The sequence below is a fragment of the Mastigoproctus giganteus genome, chromosome 13, assembly GCF_048544385.1.
Source record: "Mastigoproctus giganteus isolate SK-2022 chromosome 13, ASM4854438v1, whole genome shotgun sequence".
Classification (NCBI taxonomy): Eukaryota; Metazoa; Arthropoda; class Arachnida; order Uropygi; family Thelyphonidae; genus Mastigoproctus; species Mastigoproctus giganteus.
In genome coordinates this window covers 15,515,748-15,531,702 of record NC_143587.1, presented here as the reverse complement: position 1 = coordinate 15,531,702, position 15,955 = coordinate 15,515,748, and the positions used below count along the sequence as shown (strand labels likewise).

Genomic DNA, 15,955 nt, shown 5'->3' with positions numbered 1-15,955 from the left:
AAAGCGTACCACAGTTCAATCGTATTCATTCTCTGCGCGATATCTACCCAGTTAATAGAGGCCATGTAGTACCTTAAGGCATCGTAATTTCCTTTTCTGAAATTAAAACCCATTCCTTTGCCTTTTACTTCTGCTACCTCTCTCGTCATCATCCACCGTAGAACTCCGTGATCACTTCCTGCTACTGGTTCCTCTACTGTCAGCCCTGTTATGTCATCTGATTCATGTGTGATGATGAGGTCTAGGATATTCTTTTCTCTAGTATTTTCCCTGACATGTTGATACAAATAACAGTCATCTAGTTGATTTAAAAATTTTGTTCCCCATGTCGAGTTTCCTTCCCATTTACTCCACTCAATTAGAGGCAGATTGAAATCACCCATAATAACGCATTGACGCTTACTTGCCCATTCCATTTGCATGTAGAGGCTTTTGTCATAATCTTCACAATCACCTGGTCTGTAGATTACTCCTACTCGCATTATACCTTTGTTTCCAACTATCTCACACCATACAGACTCTATACTAGCATGTGAAACGTCTGAATCCGGGAAAGCTATCGTCGCACTCAGGCTGCTTCTGATAAGAAGCATTACCCCATCACCCCTTCTATCTAACCTATCCTTCCTAAATACATTATACAAGCCGTACTGAAACTCATCATCCCCAATTTCCGGGTGGCACCACGTCTCTGTAAGCCCTATTATGTCCGCGTTACTTGTTGTAACCAGCAGTTCGAATTCGCTCATTTTATTGACGACACTTCTAACGTTACTGTATAAACAATTAAGATTTACTGTTCTTGTATATTTAACAACCCTAACACAACCCTTGAAGTTTTTTAGGCTCTCTTCCCTGGCATTAGCTACCCGCCCACGTGAAACGTTTGTGCCCCCAGAACATCTAAATATGTCCAGTTGGGGTAACAGATAAGAACTCTTGAGGTATGTGCAAGAGTTACTTTGACCAATATTATCAGATAAACGCGTGTCAGTATTACCCACATCCCCCCTAACTAGCAGTTTCCCTGAACCTTTAAGGTATCCTCAATAATACTGGCAAAAACTTTTGCACCACCTTTGTTTAAGTGTATCCCGTCTCTACAAAACAAATTCCTTCTACCTACAAGTGTGGGCCATGCTGATAGAAATTTACCCCCTAAAGCCTTGCAGATTCCTTCAAGTCTTGAGTTAATCCACAAGGCTCTTAACATATAATCCCTCCTATCGTGTCTGGGCAGAATTGCAGACACATAGACATTATGGCCAAGCTCGCGACATTTCCTCAGCATGGTTCTGTATTTTTCCAACAAATCGTCAGATCGTGTACGTTTAATATCGTTTGTCCCCACATGAATAATAATATTTTCTTTACCCCCTTTAAAATCTGACAGTCTGTTGGTGACATCATCAATAGTTGCTCCCGGCAGACATACCCTGGTTCTCCTCCACGCATATATGCGTGTATACAAGCACATATATACACACATGCACATATGTACACACAATGTGCATACATGTGCCAACGTCAATCGTGGGGTTGACGTCGCTTGAGTTGGGCCAGAATGTGGGTGAAGATATTTTGGATGTATTTAAATTTAGGTGTGTGGGGCGTCGCTAGCGTAATGATGTTTAGGTAGGTGGTAGCTATCGGAGTGCCTGGCACATGGATGACTGGACCCAGGGTATCCCAGAAGAACATTGCCCAAAGCATGACACTGCTGCCACCAGTTTGTTTTCGTCCCATGGTCCATCCAGGTGCCATCACTTCCCAAGTAAACAACAAACTCTAGAAGAGGATAAATCAGATTGGTCCACTTAAATTGATGATTTGACTGTTGATGATACTGTTCAGGTTGCTGATAAACTGAATGAGTATTTTGCATCTCGGTTCGTATGAGGAATACTTTAGGGAAGGGGATGCCACAAGTTTGTTAAACTCCAACAGGGAGCTAAATGATTTTGTAATAAATGAGAGGAAAGTGGAAGAGGTATTAGCATTAGTAGAAGCATATGATGCAAGCATTAGTAGAGGGATATGATGCAACTGTTGAAGTTTAAAAGAAGAAACGGAACATGGGATGGTTGGGATCTATCCCATTATATTAAGGTAGGCAACAAAGGAAGTAAGAAAACCCTTAGCCATAATTATGAGAGCATCCTTGGATTCAGGGAAGGTTTGCATGGACTGGAGATGTGAAAATATATCCCCAATTCATAAAGGATGACATAAGTACTTATAGAACTGTTAGCTTAACTTCTGTCCCAGGGAAAATAATGAAATTAATGCTAAAATAAGTAATGCAAGATCATCTAAACAAGGCCACAATTATACTTCAGACACAGCATGGGTTTGTTAAGGGGAAATATTGTTTGACCGATTTGATTGGTTACTATGATATGGGCACAAAGGATCTGGATGTAAAAAATTATTTTGATATCATATATTTGGAATTCAGGAAAGCTTTTACTATAATATATAAAAGGTAAAAAAAAAGGTAAAGTGCAGCCATTATCAACCCACTGCAGGATGGAAGCCTCCTCAACAATTCATGCTGAGGGAAATGGGCCATAATCAGCCACGCTGGTCCAGTGCGGGTTGGCAGATCGACTGTATTCAGCAGTCAGGGGCTTGAACCCCAGTCTACTCAAAGAGCGTGTGCTACTGCACTCCCGCTCCTGACCACCCTTCCCGTGGTGTGGACGAGTACCCAGAATCATCTGTCCAGGTGACTGATGCTTCTGGGTAGCCAAGAGGCCAGAACATAACAACAGAACACACACATAAAACACACAAACGTACGTCACACACATATCTGGCCCATTTGTAGTGATACTGTTCTTCACAGAGACACGAGGCGGAGTTGAACAAACGTTCTAGGTGCCGCCCTTACATATACACATGTCCACATGACCACTCGGCTAAAAGACTACTGTACAAATTGGAGCAGTATGGCATTAAAGGCTGCTAGGGATAAAGGGGTGGTTGAGTGGTAGAAGACAGAGTAGTAATCAATAGACATTGCTCTATGTAGACTAATGTTCTTGGTGAAGTCCCTCAGGGTTCACTGTTGTTTTTTACATTTATCAATGATATTGTTGAAGGCATATTAGGCTTAAAGTCCAAGTTTGCAGATAAATAAATAAATTTTCTGTTTATACTCCGGGACGACCAAACGGTCAGAGGAGTTCACAAGATAGACAGGATACAAGAAACAGCACCGTATTTAGCAGTCATGGGCTTGAACCCCGGTCACTCAAGGCACGTGTACTTAGCACCCACGAACTTGACCACTCAGCTATGGTGACCATTAAAAAGATGATACAAAGGTAGGCAGGGTGGTTAATGACAGTAATGAAAATATGCTTCTGCAACAGAATCTAGAAAAGTTAGGCAGATGGGCTGAAAATGGCAATTGAAGTTTAACACTGATAAATGAAAAACACTGCATATGGGTAACAGTAACCCAGAGCAATGTACCAACTGTGTGCTATTACACTCAGGGTAGTGGAAAATAAAAAAGACTTGGGTGGTAACTGTGAAGTCAGATATGAAGTTCTCTGAGCAAGGCATACAGGTTGCCAGGACAGATTGTGGAGTTTTCCAATGATATACAGGAATTTTGCTAGCCAGGATAAGGAGATGATTTATTTCAAATGCATTTCTAGTCAGGATCCTTTGATTTGACTGGCTAATAGCACCCAGCCTTGAGACTGACCAACTCAAGATACTGAGGAGAAATTCACGACTACAGCTTGCACTTGGTCATCGCGCAACACAGCGGCAACCCCCAAGGCAGAATGCGCTGGTCCCAAAGGAACTAGTAGTTGTTGGTGAGTCTATTGTCAGGGAAACGGGGAACATGGTATGTAAAAAGGATAGGTGGAACAAGACCAGCATATGTCTGCCAGGGGCAAAGGTTGATGACATTGCAGAGCGGATATCATCTTTTAAGGGCACAAAAGGTGATCTAGTTGTACACGTTGGCACTAATGATATAAGAGTAGGAGACCGGCAGAATTACTTAACAAGTACAGGTCACTGCTGAATAAAAGCCGTGAATAAATAGGGTTGAATTTGAAAGTGTCTGCAATTCTGCCCAGACACGATAGGAGGGAGTATATGATGAGAGCCTTGTCGATCAATTCGGCCCTGGAAAGATTGTGCAAGGCTCAAGGGGAAGAATTTTTTTCAGGCTGGTCTGTACTTGTTAACAGGAGAGACTGCGAGACTGCTTCTACAGGGATGGGATACACTTAAATAGAAAGGGTGCAAGAATATTTGCTGATGCTATCGAGGCAGTGTTAGGTGGGTCGGAAAACTGCTAGATTGGGAGGAAACAAGGACTACTAGATTAACAGTAGCCACTGGCAGAGATAAAAGTGATTCTTGCACTGCTTCTATTGGAATGAGCAGCAGCCTGGAAAACAAGATGCAGGATATTTTAGAGACTGCTGGGAGTCATTGCGGTACAAGTAAACACATGGGTTGTGTTAGGGCAGCTAAGAATAGAAACAGGTGCATGTATACTTGCGTGTACACCAATTCTAGGAGTTTAGTAAATCAATTTGATGAATTTGAGGTATTGCTCAAAACATCAAAGGCAGATATTGTTAGGATATCAGAGACGTAGTGTCACACAGATATAAGGAATGCAGAACTGGAATTAGGGGAGTACAATGTGTACAGAAAGGATAGGAAGGGAGGAGGGGGTATGCTATTAGTTAAGAAACACATAAAATCCAAGGAAGTGAAGCCAGTCGACATCGCTGGACAGTGCAGTGTCGAGTCAGTTTGGTGTGACATAAGCATTGGGAGATCAAAACTGAGAGCAGGAGTGTGCTATAGGCCTAATGACTCTGATGAGTATAATAAGAAACTGTACAGGGAAATAGAGTGGGCCAGTAAATCAGAGAGTCTTATAATGGGAGATTTTAATTTCCCAGATATTGACTGGAATTTGTGGGTTGGTCACTCACACACTAGCAAGGCTTTTGTGGATTTATTGGATGATTGTTTTCTACATCAGCATATTTGGGAGGCAACTACAGGGACTAATACTCTTGATCTGATTATCAGTAGTGATTCTTCTTGCATTAAGAATCTGCAGATAAAGGAACCACTAGGTGGCAGTGATCACAGTGTGCTGCAGTGAGATTTACTCAAAGAGGTAACTACCATCAGGGGTAAAGGGAAGGGTTTTTGCTTTCGTAAAGGCAACTACAATGGTCTGAGACAGTATTTAAATTCTATACAGTGGGAAAAACTGATAATGTTACCAACAGCAATTTCAAAATGGAAAGCATTCAAAGAACTTATCTTGGAAGCTACTAGGCTTTACATACCAACTAAGAAATATTGTTCAAGGTTTAGGCCTAAATGGATGTCAGATGAACTAATGAGACATATGGCAGAGAAGAAAAATGCATGGAATACATATAAATTAATGGGTGACATGGAAGCCTATGGTAGATATAAGCTGGTCTGTAACCAAGTCACAAAGGAGATTAGTCAGGCAAAGGCAGATTATGAGAAATCCTTGGCAAAGGATGCAAAGAAAAACAGAAAAGCTTCTTTAGCTATGTAAACTCTAGAAGGAAAGGAGTGAATCAGATTGGTCCACTGGATATTGATGGTTCAACAGTTGAGGATCCTGCTCAGGTGGCTAACAAAATAAATGAGTATTTTGCATCTACATTCACACATGAGGAGTTATTCAGGAAGGGGAATGCCAGAGATGAAGTAAACTCTGGCAGTGAGCTAGATGATTTTTTAATAACTGAGAGGAAAGTGGAGGAGAAATTGTCGAGGATAAAACATAAAAAAGGCACCCGGGGTGGATGGGATCTATCCAGTTAGATTAAAGGAGGCAGCAAAGGAAGTAAGCAAACCTTTAGCCATAATTATGAGAGCTTCCTTGGACTGACTCAGGGGAGGTACCCATAGACTGGAGATGTACAAATGTGACCCCAATTCACAAAGGAGACTCAAAGGCTGACACAAGTAATTATAGACCTGTGAGTTTAACTTCTGTTCCAGGAAAATTAATGTAGGCACTGGTTAAAGAAGCACCGTAGGATCATCTAGACAAGACTTCAGTTATAGCTCGGACACAGCATGGTTTTCTTAAGTGAAAGTCTTGCCTGACCAATTTCATTGGATAGTATGATGCAGTCACAAAAGAACTGGATGCAGGGAATAACTCTCATATCATATATTTTGATCTTAGAAAGGCTTTTGATACTGTTGCACATGGAAGACTGATGCACAAATTGGAGTAGTGTGGCATTGGAGGCAAATTGCTGCTATGGATAAAGGGATGGTTGAGGGGGAGAAGACAGAGAGTAGTAATCAATGGACAATGCTCATCGTGGACTAATGTTATTAGTGGAGTCCCTCAGGGTTCAGTGTTGGGTCCATTGTTGTTTTCTGTATTTATAAATGATATTGATGATGGTATATCAAACTTAATTTCCAAGTTTGCAGATGATACAAAGGTTGGCAGGGTTGTTAAGGACACTACTGATGCTATGCTGCTGCAATAGGATCTGGAAAGGTTGAGCAGATGGGCTGAGAGGTGGCAAATGAAGTTTAACATTGACAAATGTAAAGTACTACATATGGGAAACAGTAACCCCAGAGCAACGTATCAACTCTGTGGTACTACACTGTCAGTGGTAGAGAATGAAAAGGACCTAGGGGTAATTGTGCTGGCAGATATGAAGTTTTCTGAGCAGTGCATATGGGCTGGAAGAGTAGCTCATGGTGTCTTGTCAATGACATACAGGAATTTTTCTAGCAGGGATAAGGAGGTGACACATAATCATTATTCCCTTATATATAAGGCAATGGTCAGGCCACACCTCGAGTACTGTATACAGGTCTGGAGGCCTCATTTCAAGAAGGATGTAGAGCTGCTGGAACGAGTACAGAGAAGGGCAACAAGATTAGCGAATGGAACAAAGGGTTGCTCCTATGAAGAAAGGCTTAAGTTTTGTAAATTACAGTGTCTGGAGACTAGGCACCGGCGAGGTGATCTGATAGAGGTGTATAAAGCCTTGAATGGTTTGAGCATGCTCAATGCTGATGGGATTCTTCCTCTTGCTCAGAATAATCACCTGAGAGGGCATAAATTCAAATTAAGGAAAGACAGATGTAGGATAGATGTGTGGAAATTTGCCTTTAGCCAGACTTCCATCCCTTGTCGTGGAAGTTGATAGCCTAAATAAATTTAAGGCTCAGCTGGACAGGTATTTCGAACAAACGGAGAGGTGAAATGGGAGTGGGGTTTTTTTTTTTTTTTTTTGGATGATGCTGCATAAGCTTGCTTTCTTGCATCATATGCCTCTACTAATGCTAAAGCTAAAGACTACTGACAGCTAGTCTCAACCTCACACACTCTACTCAGTACAGCCTAGTGTTCTTGCTAACTAGGCTACTTGGGCCATGAGGTGATTATCCCATTGTAAAAGCAATGGGCAGGCAACATCTGGAGTACTGCATACAGGTCTGCTGTCTTATTTTAGGAAGTATGTGGAGCTGCTAAAACAAGTACAGAGAACAGCAATGAGATTGGTGACTAGAACAGGGTGCTCTTAACAAGAAAGGCTTCAGTTCTGCAAATTGCAGCATCTGGAGACTAGGTACCTGCAAGGTGATTTGATTGAGTTGTTTAAGGCTTTGAATGGATTGAGCAAGCTCAGTGCTGATGGAATTCTTCCCCATGCTCAGACCACACATGAGGGGGAACAAATCAAATTGGGGAAGGATGATTGCAGAATAGATGTGGGGAAGTTTGCCTTTACCTAGTGGACAGTTGATTGCTTAAAGAAACTGCCATCTGTTGTTGTGAAAGTTGATAGTTTAAATAAATTCAAGGAAGAACTAAACCAACTATTGGAGAGAATGAATAGGTGAAATGGGAGGTGTTTATTCATTTTTTTTTTTTTTGGCTGATGCTGTATAAGCTTGCTTTCTTGAATCATTTGCTAATGGTAAATATATATATTTTGTATATTACATATCTCGCAGCTTACTGAACTTCCAAAAAACTGAATTTTGTAGAATAAGTATTTTGTTCTAATTTTTGTCCAACTGTAAAATATACACACGTATAACTAAATGAAAGGGTTGGAAAATAATGCAGGAAATTTGGGGGAGAAGGCAAGGGCGGCACAATTTTAAATGTTATGGATCTATTACTGCAGTATTTGCTCATCATAATCATTTATAAGATACAATCAATGTTAATTGTTTTCCTAAAAAAATTTTTAAACTTCTAAATTACTAATTAAAAAAAAACAAAGACTTGCAACATCATGTTACAATCACTGTTCTAAACTTTTTAATGTCATTGAATCTTTACCACGAGATGGTTGTAACAACATAAGGATTTTGGATAGTGGCCATTATGAATAGCATACATAATTTGGAATTGATAAGATTACAAGCCACCTATCAACTTGAAACGATATGTGCAAGGTGTATATCATTACGAAGTGCACATTTTGCAATTTTTTTTTAAAAATTGCAGTTATTAACAGTTTGATAAACAAGTATTGTATTTATATCATATAAACAATGTAGTAATAGAAAGTACATAAATTTTTGCCCATGTAAATTACTTATACCAATATCAAGTTTGTGACACATTTGCTCTTCAGTCCTAAATCTCACAGAATCAACCATTTTTAAATCATCACCGCATCATTTAATCTCTCTATATACACCGATGTATAAATATATTCTAAATTCATATTTTAAAGGATTATGGCAGGAACTCAAAATTGAAAATGTACAGGTCTTCATATCTTATGGCATAAGTGCGGTGGGCAATGATTATCAATTTGTCTTAATCTTAAATGTTCATGCATATTTTAAGAATTTTTGTCACATAATCGACCACTATCTGTTGTTCTACTAATGACCTCGTCATATGATGGTGGAAGGTCGTCAACTCCACTTTTAAAATTCCAATTAAAAGATGAATTTGGGATCTGTCGATGTGGCATTTGCTGTTCAGTCAAAGGAACTGGAACAGTTGTATTAAGTCCAGGACTAGACAGGATCGGTGAAGCAGGATAAGGATTCCAACCTGGTGGGTTAAGATAGAAAACATTAGCTGTAGGATGGGCTCCACTCATCAATGGATACGTAGTTTGCTGTTGGTGTCCAGCAGAAGAGGCTGAATACAGTGGATATACAGTACTTGCTTGTGGAGGTGGTGGACAGGGTACATAGGAGCAGTTGGACTGCTGTTTAACATTAAGACAACGACAGCAAGCGATGATAGCTCCAATAAGAAAGAAGATTCCCAAGACAGAAATGACAATGAATACAAAAGATGGTAACTCCTTTAATGCTGCATCCATAATTAAGCGAAATCGTGATTCTTTGGAAACCTAAAAATAAAATCTCATTATAAAATTATAACAGATAGCAGGGATTTTATACAATATAATATGCAATGTTTAAATTGTCTGTTCAAAAGTGAAAAATCAAAAAACACTAATGTCCATTTTGGTGACCTTGAACCAGAATAAGTGATGAGATATCAGTGGAAGGGACTTTTGCATATTGCTAATTTTGGAGCTTCTAACAAACATTCCAGAGAAGTCGTCCAGAACATCATGTCTTCTTGCTTCAAGGGAAGGCACGATGTTCTAGAAAATTCATAAAAAACAACATGCCTTCTCCTGAAGCGATATAAAATAAAGCAATATAAATAAGTAATATACATACAGCAATATAAACTGAGTGGTTTTTATGAAAGAGAAGGCAATTCACTTCAGCTGAACATCAATTACCTGGGGGTAATTGTGCAGGCAGATATGAAGTTCTCTGAGCAGTGCAGATGGGCTTCCAGAGTAGCTCATGGTGTCTTGTCAATGATATACAGGAATTTTTCAAGCAGGGATAAGGTGATTATTCCCTTGTATAAGGCAATGGTCATGCCACACCTTGAGCACTATATACAGGTCCGGAGGTCTCATTTCAAGAAGGATGTAGAGCTGCTGGAACGAGTACAGAGAAGGCCAACAAGATTAGTGAATGAAACAAAGGGTTGCTCTTATGAAGAAAGGCTTAAGTTTGAAAATTATAGTGTCTGGAGACTAGGCACCAGCGAGGTGATCTGATAGAGGTGTATAAAGCCTTGAATGGTTTGAGCATGCTCAATGCCGATGGGATTCTTCCTCTAGCTCAGAAAAATCACCTGAGAGGGCATAAATTCAAATTGAGGAAAGACAGATGTAGGATAGACGTGCGGAAATTTGCCTTTAGCCAGCGGGTGGTTGGTAGGTGGAACAGACTTCCATCCCTTGTGGTGGAGGTTGATAGCCTAAATAAGTTTAAGGCTCAGCTGGACAGGTATTTTGAACGAACAGAGGGGTGAAGTGGAAGTGGTTGGTTTTTTTTTTTTTTTTGGCTGATGCTGCATAAGCTTGCTTTCTTGCATCATATGCCTCTACTAATGCTAATGCTAATTATGGAAACCTTGTTTCTCGGGATAAAAGCAACTGACACTGGGTGTGTCCTCCAGGTTGCTAAATAATCTCCAAAAATTCCAGAAACATACAGGAACACTTTATCCTATACCCAAATTGTATGGAGAGATTTGCATCAGAAGGAATTCCATGGATGAGATGCAGTCAACAAACTTTTCATTAGGAAAGACAATACATATTCAGACCTGATGAAAAAATAGCAAATTGCTTTATGAGAGACTTTCAAAGTACTTATTTATATCTACATACATATATGAGTACATACTTAGATCATTAAAATATAGGGTGGGTTAGCAGAAATCACATTCTGAATATAACAGTTATGTTACAAATAAAGCAAAAATTAATGATAATGGAAGAAATAATTAGTACTAATCAAGCAAAAATATAAAAAATAATAATAACAAGGCACACTGAAAGTATAAATAAGTTCCGATAAATCATGACCCTTAGCTTGATACACAATACATTATCACTTGTCACCTTTCAGTAATATAGAAGACATAAAAACTAATTTAAGGACTTAGCATTTAGATAATCAAGTTCTACAATGCACAGAGCCAAAATAAATGGCACCTGAAATGTGAAATAAGTAATTTAGCAGCAACAAAGATCCTAATTTTATACCAGATGCTTATTCCTGTGAAATGTTTGGGAGTGTTGCAAGTACAGATTTATATGGTTTGTGGTACATGGTATACTGGAAAGGTTTATTGGGCTTTCCCCTTGAGAATACAAGGTTTCCATGGTTGAAGTTCAGCCGAAGTGAATCTTCCATTAAAACAACTCTGTTAATGTTGAAGAGAAGGCATGATGTTCTAGAGGAATTCTTTGGAACGTTCATTGGAAGCTCTGAAATTGGTAGTATGTAAAGTACTTCCCAGCGGTATCCCACCACTTATTCTGGTTCAAAGTTGCTTAAATGGACATTGGTGTTGTTTGATTTTTGGCCAAATGCATATATTAAAAATATATATATATGTCTATCAACTGCTTGGGTGTGTTGCAGGTACAGTTTTATATGGTTGGTGGGACATACCACAATGTGAAGGGAAGGGAAGACAGGCAAAAGGTAGATAAGCAGGGTTAGAATGAATAGCAGGATGAGAAAAAAATGAATAGCAGGATGAAAAAGAAAAATAGGGCACAAGAAATCTGGAAAAATCTCTGTCTTACGTTACTAGAGCATAGTGCTCTATATATGTGATTGATTTCACCACAAAAAAAAAAAAAAAAAAAAAAAATTTCACCATAGTTCATTACTAAATACAATGCTGTTATTTTATTCTCTATCTTGTAAACTCTCTGGATCTACATGATGCACCAAGGATATAAACAGAAACTATTTAAAAGTAAAGAACTGAAGTTGAGGTAAACATTTTACCCCAGGGGCTCACATCTGGTAAGTTATGGGCTTGGCAAACCCAGGGTCCTGAGCTGGATATCATCATTCTTCTTTCTTGCTTTCTTGGTGATTCCCTTCTACTTCTCTCTCTCTCTCTCTCTCTCTCTCAGGGTAACACGGGATGTTTTTTTTTTTGGCTGGTGCAGCATAAGCCTCAGGCTTATATAATAATAATAATAATAATAATAATAATAATAATAAAGTACTCAGGCAAGCCAGGTACCTCACTTGCTTAATTCTATAAGTAGCAACTTCATCAGGTATACCTACTTGCCAAGAAATAGGACACTCCTTCAGTAAGAGTATCGTGTGTTTCTTACTATGCAAATTAAAGCAGGTTGACAGAATGCGGGATGCCATATATGTGCAATTCAGTGTGAGAATGAGCAAGAAGAATTAAGCAATTTTGACCACAGTATGGTAGTCAGCAGAAGCACAAGTATCTCAGAAACTGAAGTCCTGCCAAGGATTTATAGCTCAGGAAATGTACCATTTCCTGGGCTATATTGAGGTTAGTCTAAAATCAAACAGCATCTAGCCAACAGCAATTCTGTGGTCAATGTACAATATAGATTGACCACAGAATTGCAAACAGTCGACTGATGTGAGAGGTCAACAAAAGCTGTGAAAGACTCGAACAGGGTAACAGAAAGGTTAGCCATTCAAATAATAACCTAGTACAACAGTGGTAACCAAAGAAGCATTTCAGAAGGCACAACCTATTATACCTTGTCATGGATTGGGCATCAAGGCAACAACCAAAGTGGATTCCACTTTGGTCATCAAAAAAACAAGAAGGCATGCTGAAAGCCAAGAACACTAACACTGTACAGTGCAGAAATGTAAAAATCTTTGCCAGATCTGGAAAATCCTAGTTCCTACTGTTTTACATCGATGGATCAAAATATGACAAAAAGAGCATAAACTCATGGCCCCATCCTGAGCCAACAATGCAGTCTGGCAATGGCAGAGTAATATCATGGGGAGTGTTCTCAGTAGTGCACACTGGTATGTGTCAAGGGTAGTGCTCCTTCATACTAGTGGAGAACATTTGGTTGCTACAAGTTATATGGAAACTGTTGTTCATTGCTGGAATGTATTCATCCAACAGGATATTGAACAACATAACAAGGCCATAATTGTACACAACTGGTTTCAGAAACACAAGAGTGAAATTGGCCTACTGTGGTGGCTTTCCACATCAGACTTCAATTCAATTTAAAGTACTTGTGGAATGAGGCCAAACAAGCTCTTTGGAGTAGAGACCTGATCATCCAATTTAAAACAATTAAATGATTGCATAAATGGGAAGCAATTGAATCCACATTTGTGTCATGATTTTAACAGAATCCAGGCTGCTCTGATGGCTAAAAGGGGACCTATTCACTATTAAGTATGTGTACCCAATTAAGTGGCTAATCAGTACATAAACAAAATCTTTAACAAGACAATAATGAATCTTGACAAAGTTCCCCATCTTTACTATTAAGCTATCCAGCACTTTGCTGTGAACATATTCCTTCATATCTTTCAGCTGTTCTTAGGTCTAGTCAGATAACTAGAATCTAAAGGGGATGTAGGAGGAACTCCACCACATAACAGAAACCAAGAATTCAAGAACACCAAAAAATCTTTTTAGCATTAGTAGAATAAACTTCCACAACAAGAGATGGAAGTCTGTTCCACCAACCAACTACCCGCTGGCTAAAGGCAAATTTCCGCACATCTATCCTACATCTGTCTTTCCTCAATTTGAATTTATGCCCTCTCAGGTGATTATTCTGAGCAAGAGGCAGTATCCCATCAGCATTGAGCATGCTCAAACCATTCAAGGCTTTGTACACCTCTATCAGATCACCTCGCCGGTGCCTAGTCTCCAGACACTGCAATTTGCAAAACTTAAGCCTTTCTTCGTAAGAGCAACCCTTTGTTCCGTTCACTAACCTTGTTGCCCTTCTCTGTACTCGTTCCAGCAGCTCCACATCCTTCTTGAAATGAGGCCTCCAGACCTGTATACAGTACTCAAGGTGCGGCCTGACCATTGCCTTATACAAGGGAATAATCACCTCCCTATCCCTGCTAGAAAAATTCCTGTATATCATTGATAAGACACTATGAGCTACTCTTACAGCCCGTCCGCACTGTTCAGAGAACTTCATATCTGCCTGCACAATTACCCCCAAGTCCGTCTCATTCTCTACCACTGTCAGTGTAGTACCACAGAGTTGATACGTTGCTCTGGGGTTGCTGTTTCCCATATGTAGTACTTTACATTTGTCAATGTTAAACTTCATTTGCCACCTCTCAGCCCATTTGATCAACCTTTCCAGATCCTGTTGCAGCAGCATAGCATCAGTAGCATCCTTAACAACCCTGCCAACCGTTGTATTGTCTGCAAACTTGGACATTAAGCTTGATATACCATTAATATTATTTATAAATACAGAAAACAACAATGGACCCAACACTGAACCCTGAGGGACTCCACTAATAACATTAGTCCACGATGAGCAGTGTCCATTAATTACCACTCTCTGTCTTCTGCCACTCAACCATCCCTTTATCCATAGCAACAATTTGCCACCAACGTCACACTGCTCCAATTTGTGCAGCAGTCTTCCTTGTGCAACAGTATCAAAAGCCTTTCTAAGATCCAAAAATATAATATCAAAGTTATTCCCTGCATCCAATTCTTTTGTGACTACATCATAGTATCCAATCAAATTGGTCAGGCAAGACCTTCCCTTAACAAAACCGTGCTGTGTCTGAGCTATAACTGAATTCTTGTCAAAATGATCCTGCAGTGCTTCTTTAACCAGTGCTTCCATTAATTTTCCTGGAACAGAAGTTAAACTCACAGGTCTATAATTACTTGTGTCAGCCTTTGATCCTCCTTTGTAAATTGGGGTTACATTTGCACATCTCCAGTCTGTGGATCCCTCCCCTGAGTCCAAGGAAGCTCTCATAATTATGGCTAACGGATTGCTTACTTCCTTTGCTGCCTCCTTTAATATAACTGGATAGATCCCATCCACCCCAGGTGCCTTTCTTGTGTTTATCTTCAACAATTTCTCCTCCACTTTACTCTCAATTATTACAAGATCATCTAGCTCACTGCCAGTGTTTACTTCATCTAAGGCATTCCCCTTCCTGAATAACTCCTCATGTGTGAATGTAAATGCAAAATATTGATTTCATTTGTTAGCTACCTGAGCAGGATCATGAACAGTTGAACCATCGATATCAAGTGGACCAATCTGATTCATTCCCTTCCTTCTAGAGTTTACATAAGTAAAGAACTCCTTGCTGTTTTTCTTTGCATTCCTTGCCAAAGATTTCTCATAATCTGCCTTTGCCTGCCTAACCTCCTTTGTAACTTGGTTACAGATCAACTTGTATCTATCATAGGCTTCTGTGTCACATGTTAATTTATATGTATCCCATGCATTTTTCTTCTCTGCCATATGACTCATTAGTTCATCTGACATCCATTTAGGCCTAAACCTTGAACAATATTTCTTAGTTGGTATGTAAAGCCTAGTAGCTTCCAAGATAAGTTCTTTGAATGCTTCCCATTTTGAGTTTGCAGTTGGTAACTTCATCAGTTGGTCCCACTGTATAGAATTTAAATACTGTCTCAGACCATCGTAGTCGCCTTTACGAAAGCAATAACCCTTCCCTTTACCCCTGATGGTCAGAGGCGGATTTAACGGAGGGCGCACCGGGCGCGCGCCCTGGGCCCCGACTTCTGAAGGGCCCACGAAAAACCCCAACAAATTAGTTGAACATATTAGTTCAAAACTTTGTGATTATTATTATGCTATTACTAATTATATTATACATATATTATATTCAAATTTTATTGGAAATAAAACATTAATAGTACATAATATTTTTATTTATTTAAAAAAATGGTTAACATGTATTTTGATTGTTTTTCCTGTCTCTCTCTTTTTTTTTTAAGGGGCCCAATATTTTCTTCTGCGTCCGGGGCCTCAACCAACCTTAATCCGCCACTGCTGATGGTAATTACCTCCTTGAGTAA

General features: G+C 39.5%; 1 protein-coding gene across 2 annotated transcripts in view; it reads right to left on the bottom strand.

Annotated features, from left to right (window-relative positions):
- Positions 1–8,587: 8,587 nt before the first annotated feature.
- Positions 8,588–15,955, bottom strand: part of LOC150075798 (uncharacterized) — a 40,186-nt gene continuing 32,818 nt past the window's right edge. For both annotated transcript variants that reach the window (XM_090387419.1, XM_090387418.1), the window contains exon 3: positions 8,588–9,401. In XM_090387419.1, the coding sequence (XP_090243545.1) occupies positions 8,877–9,371 (495 nt within the window). In that variant the 5' untranslated portion in view covers positions 9,372–9,401 and the 3' untranslated portion in view covers positions 8,588–8,876. The remainder of the gene's footprint in view (positions 9,402–15,955) is intronic.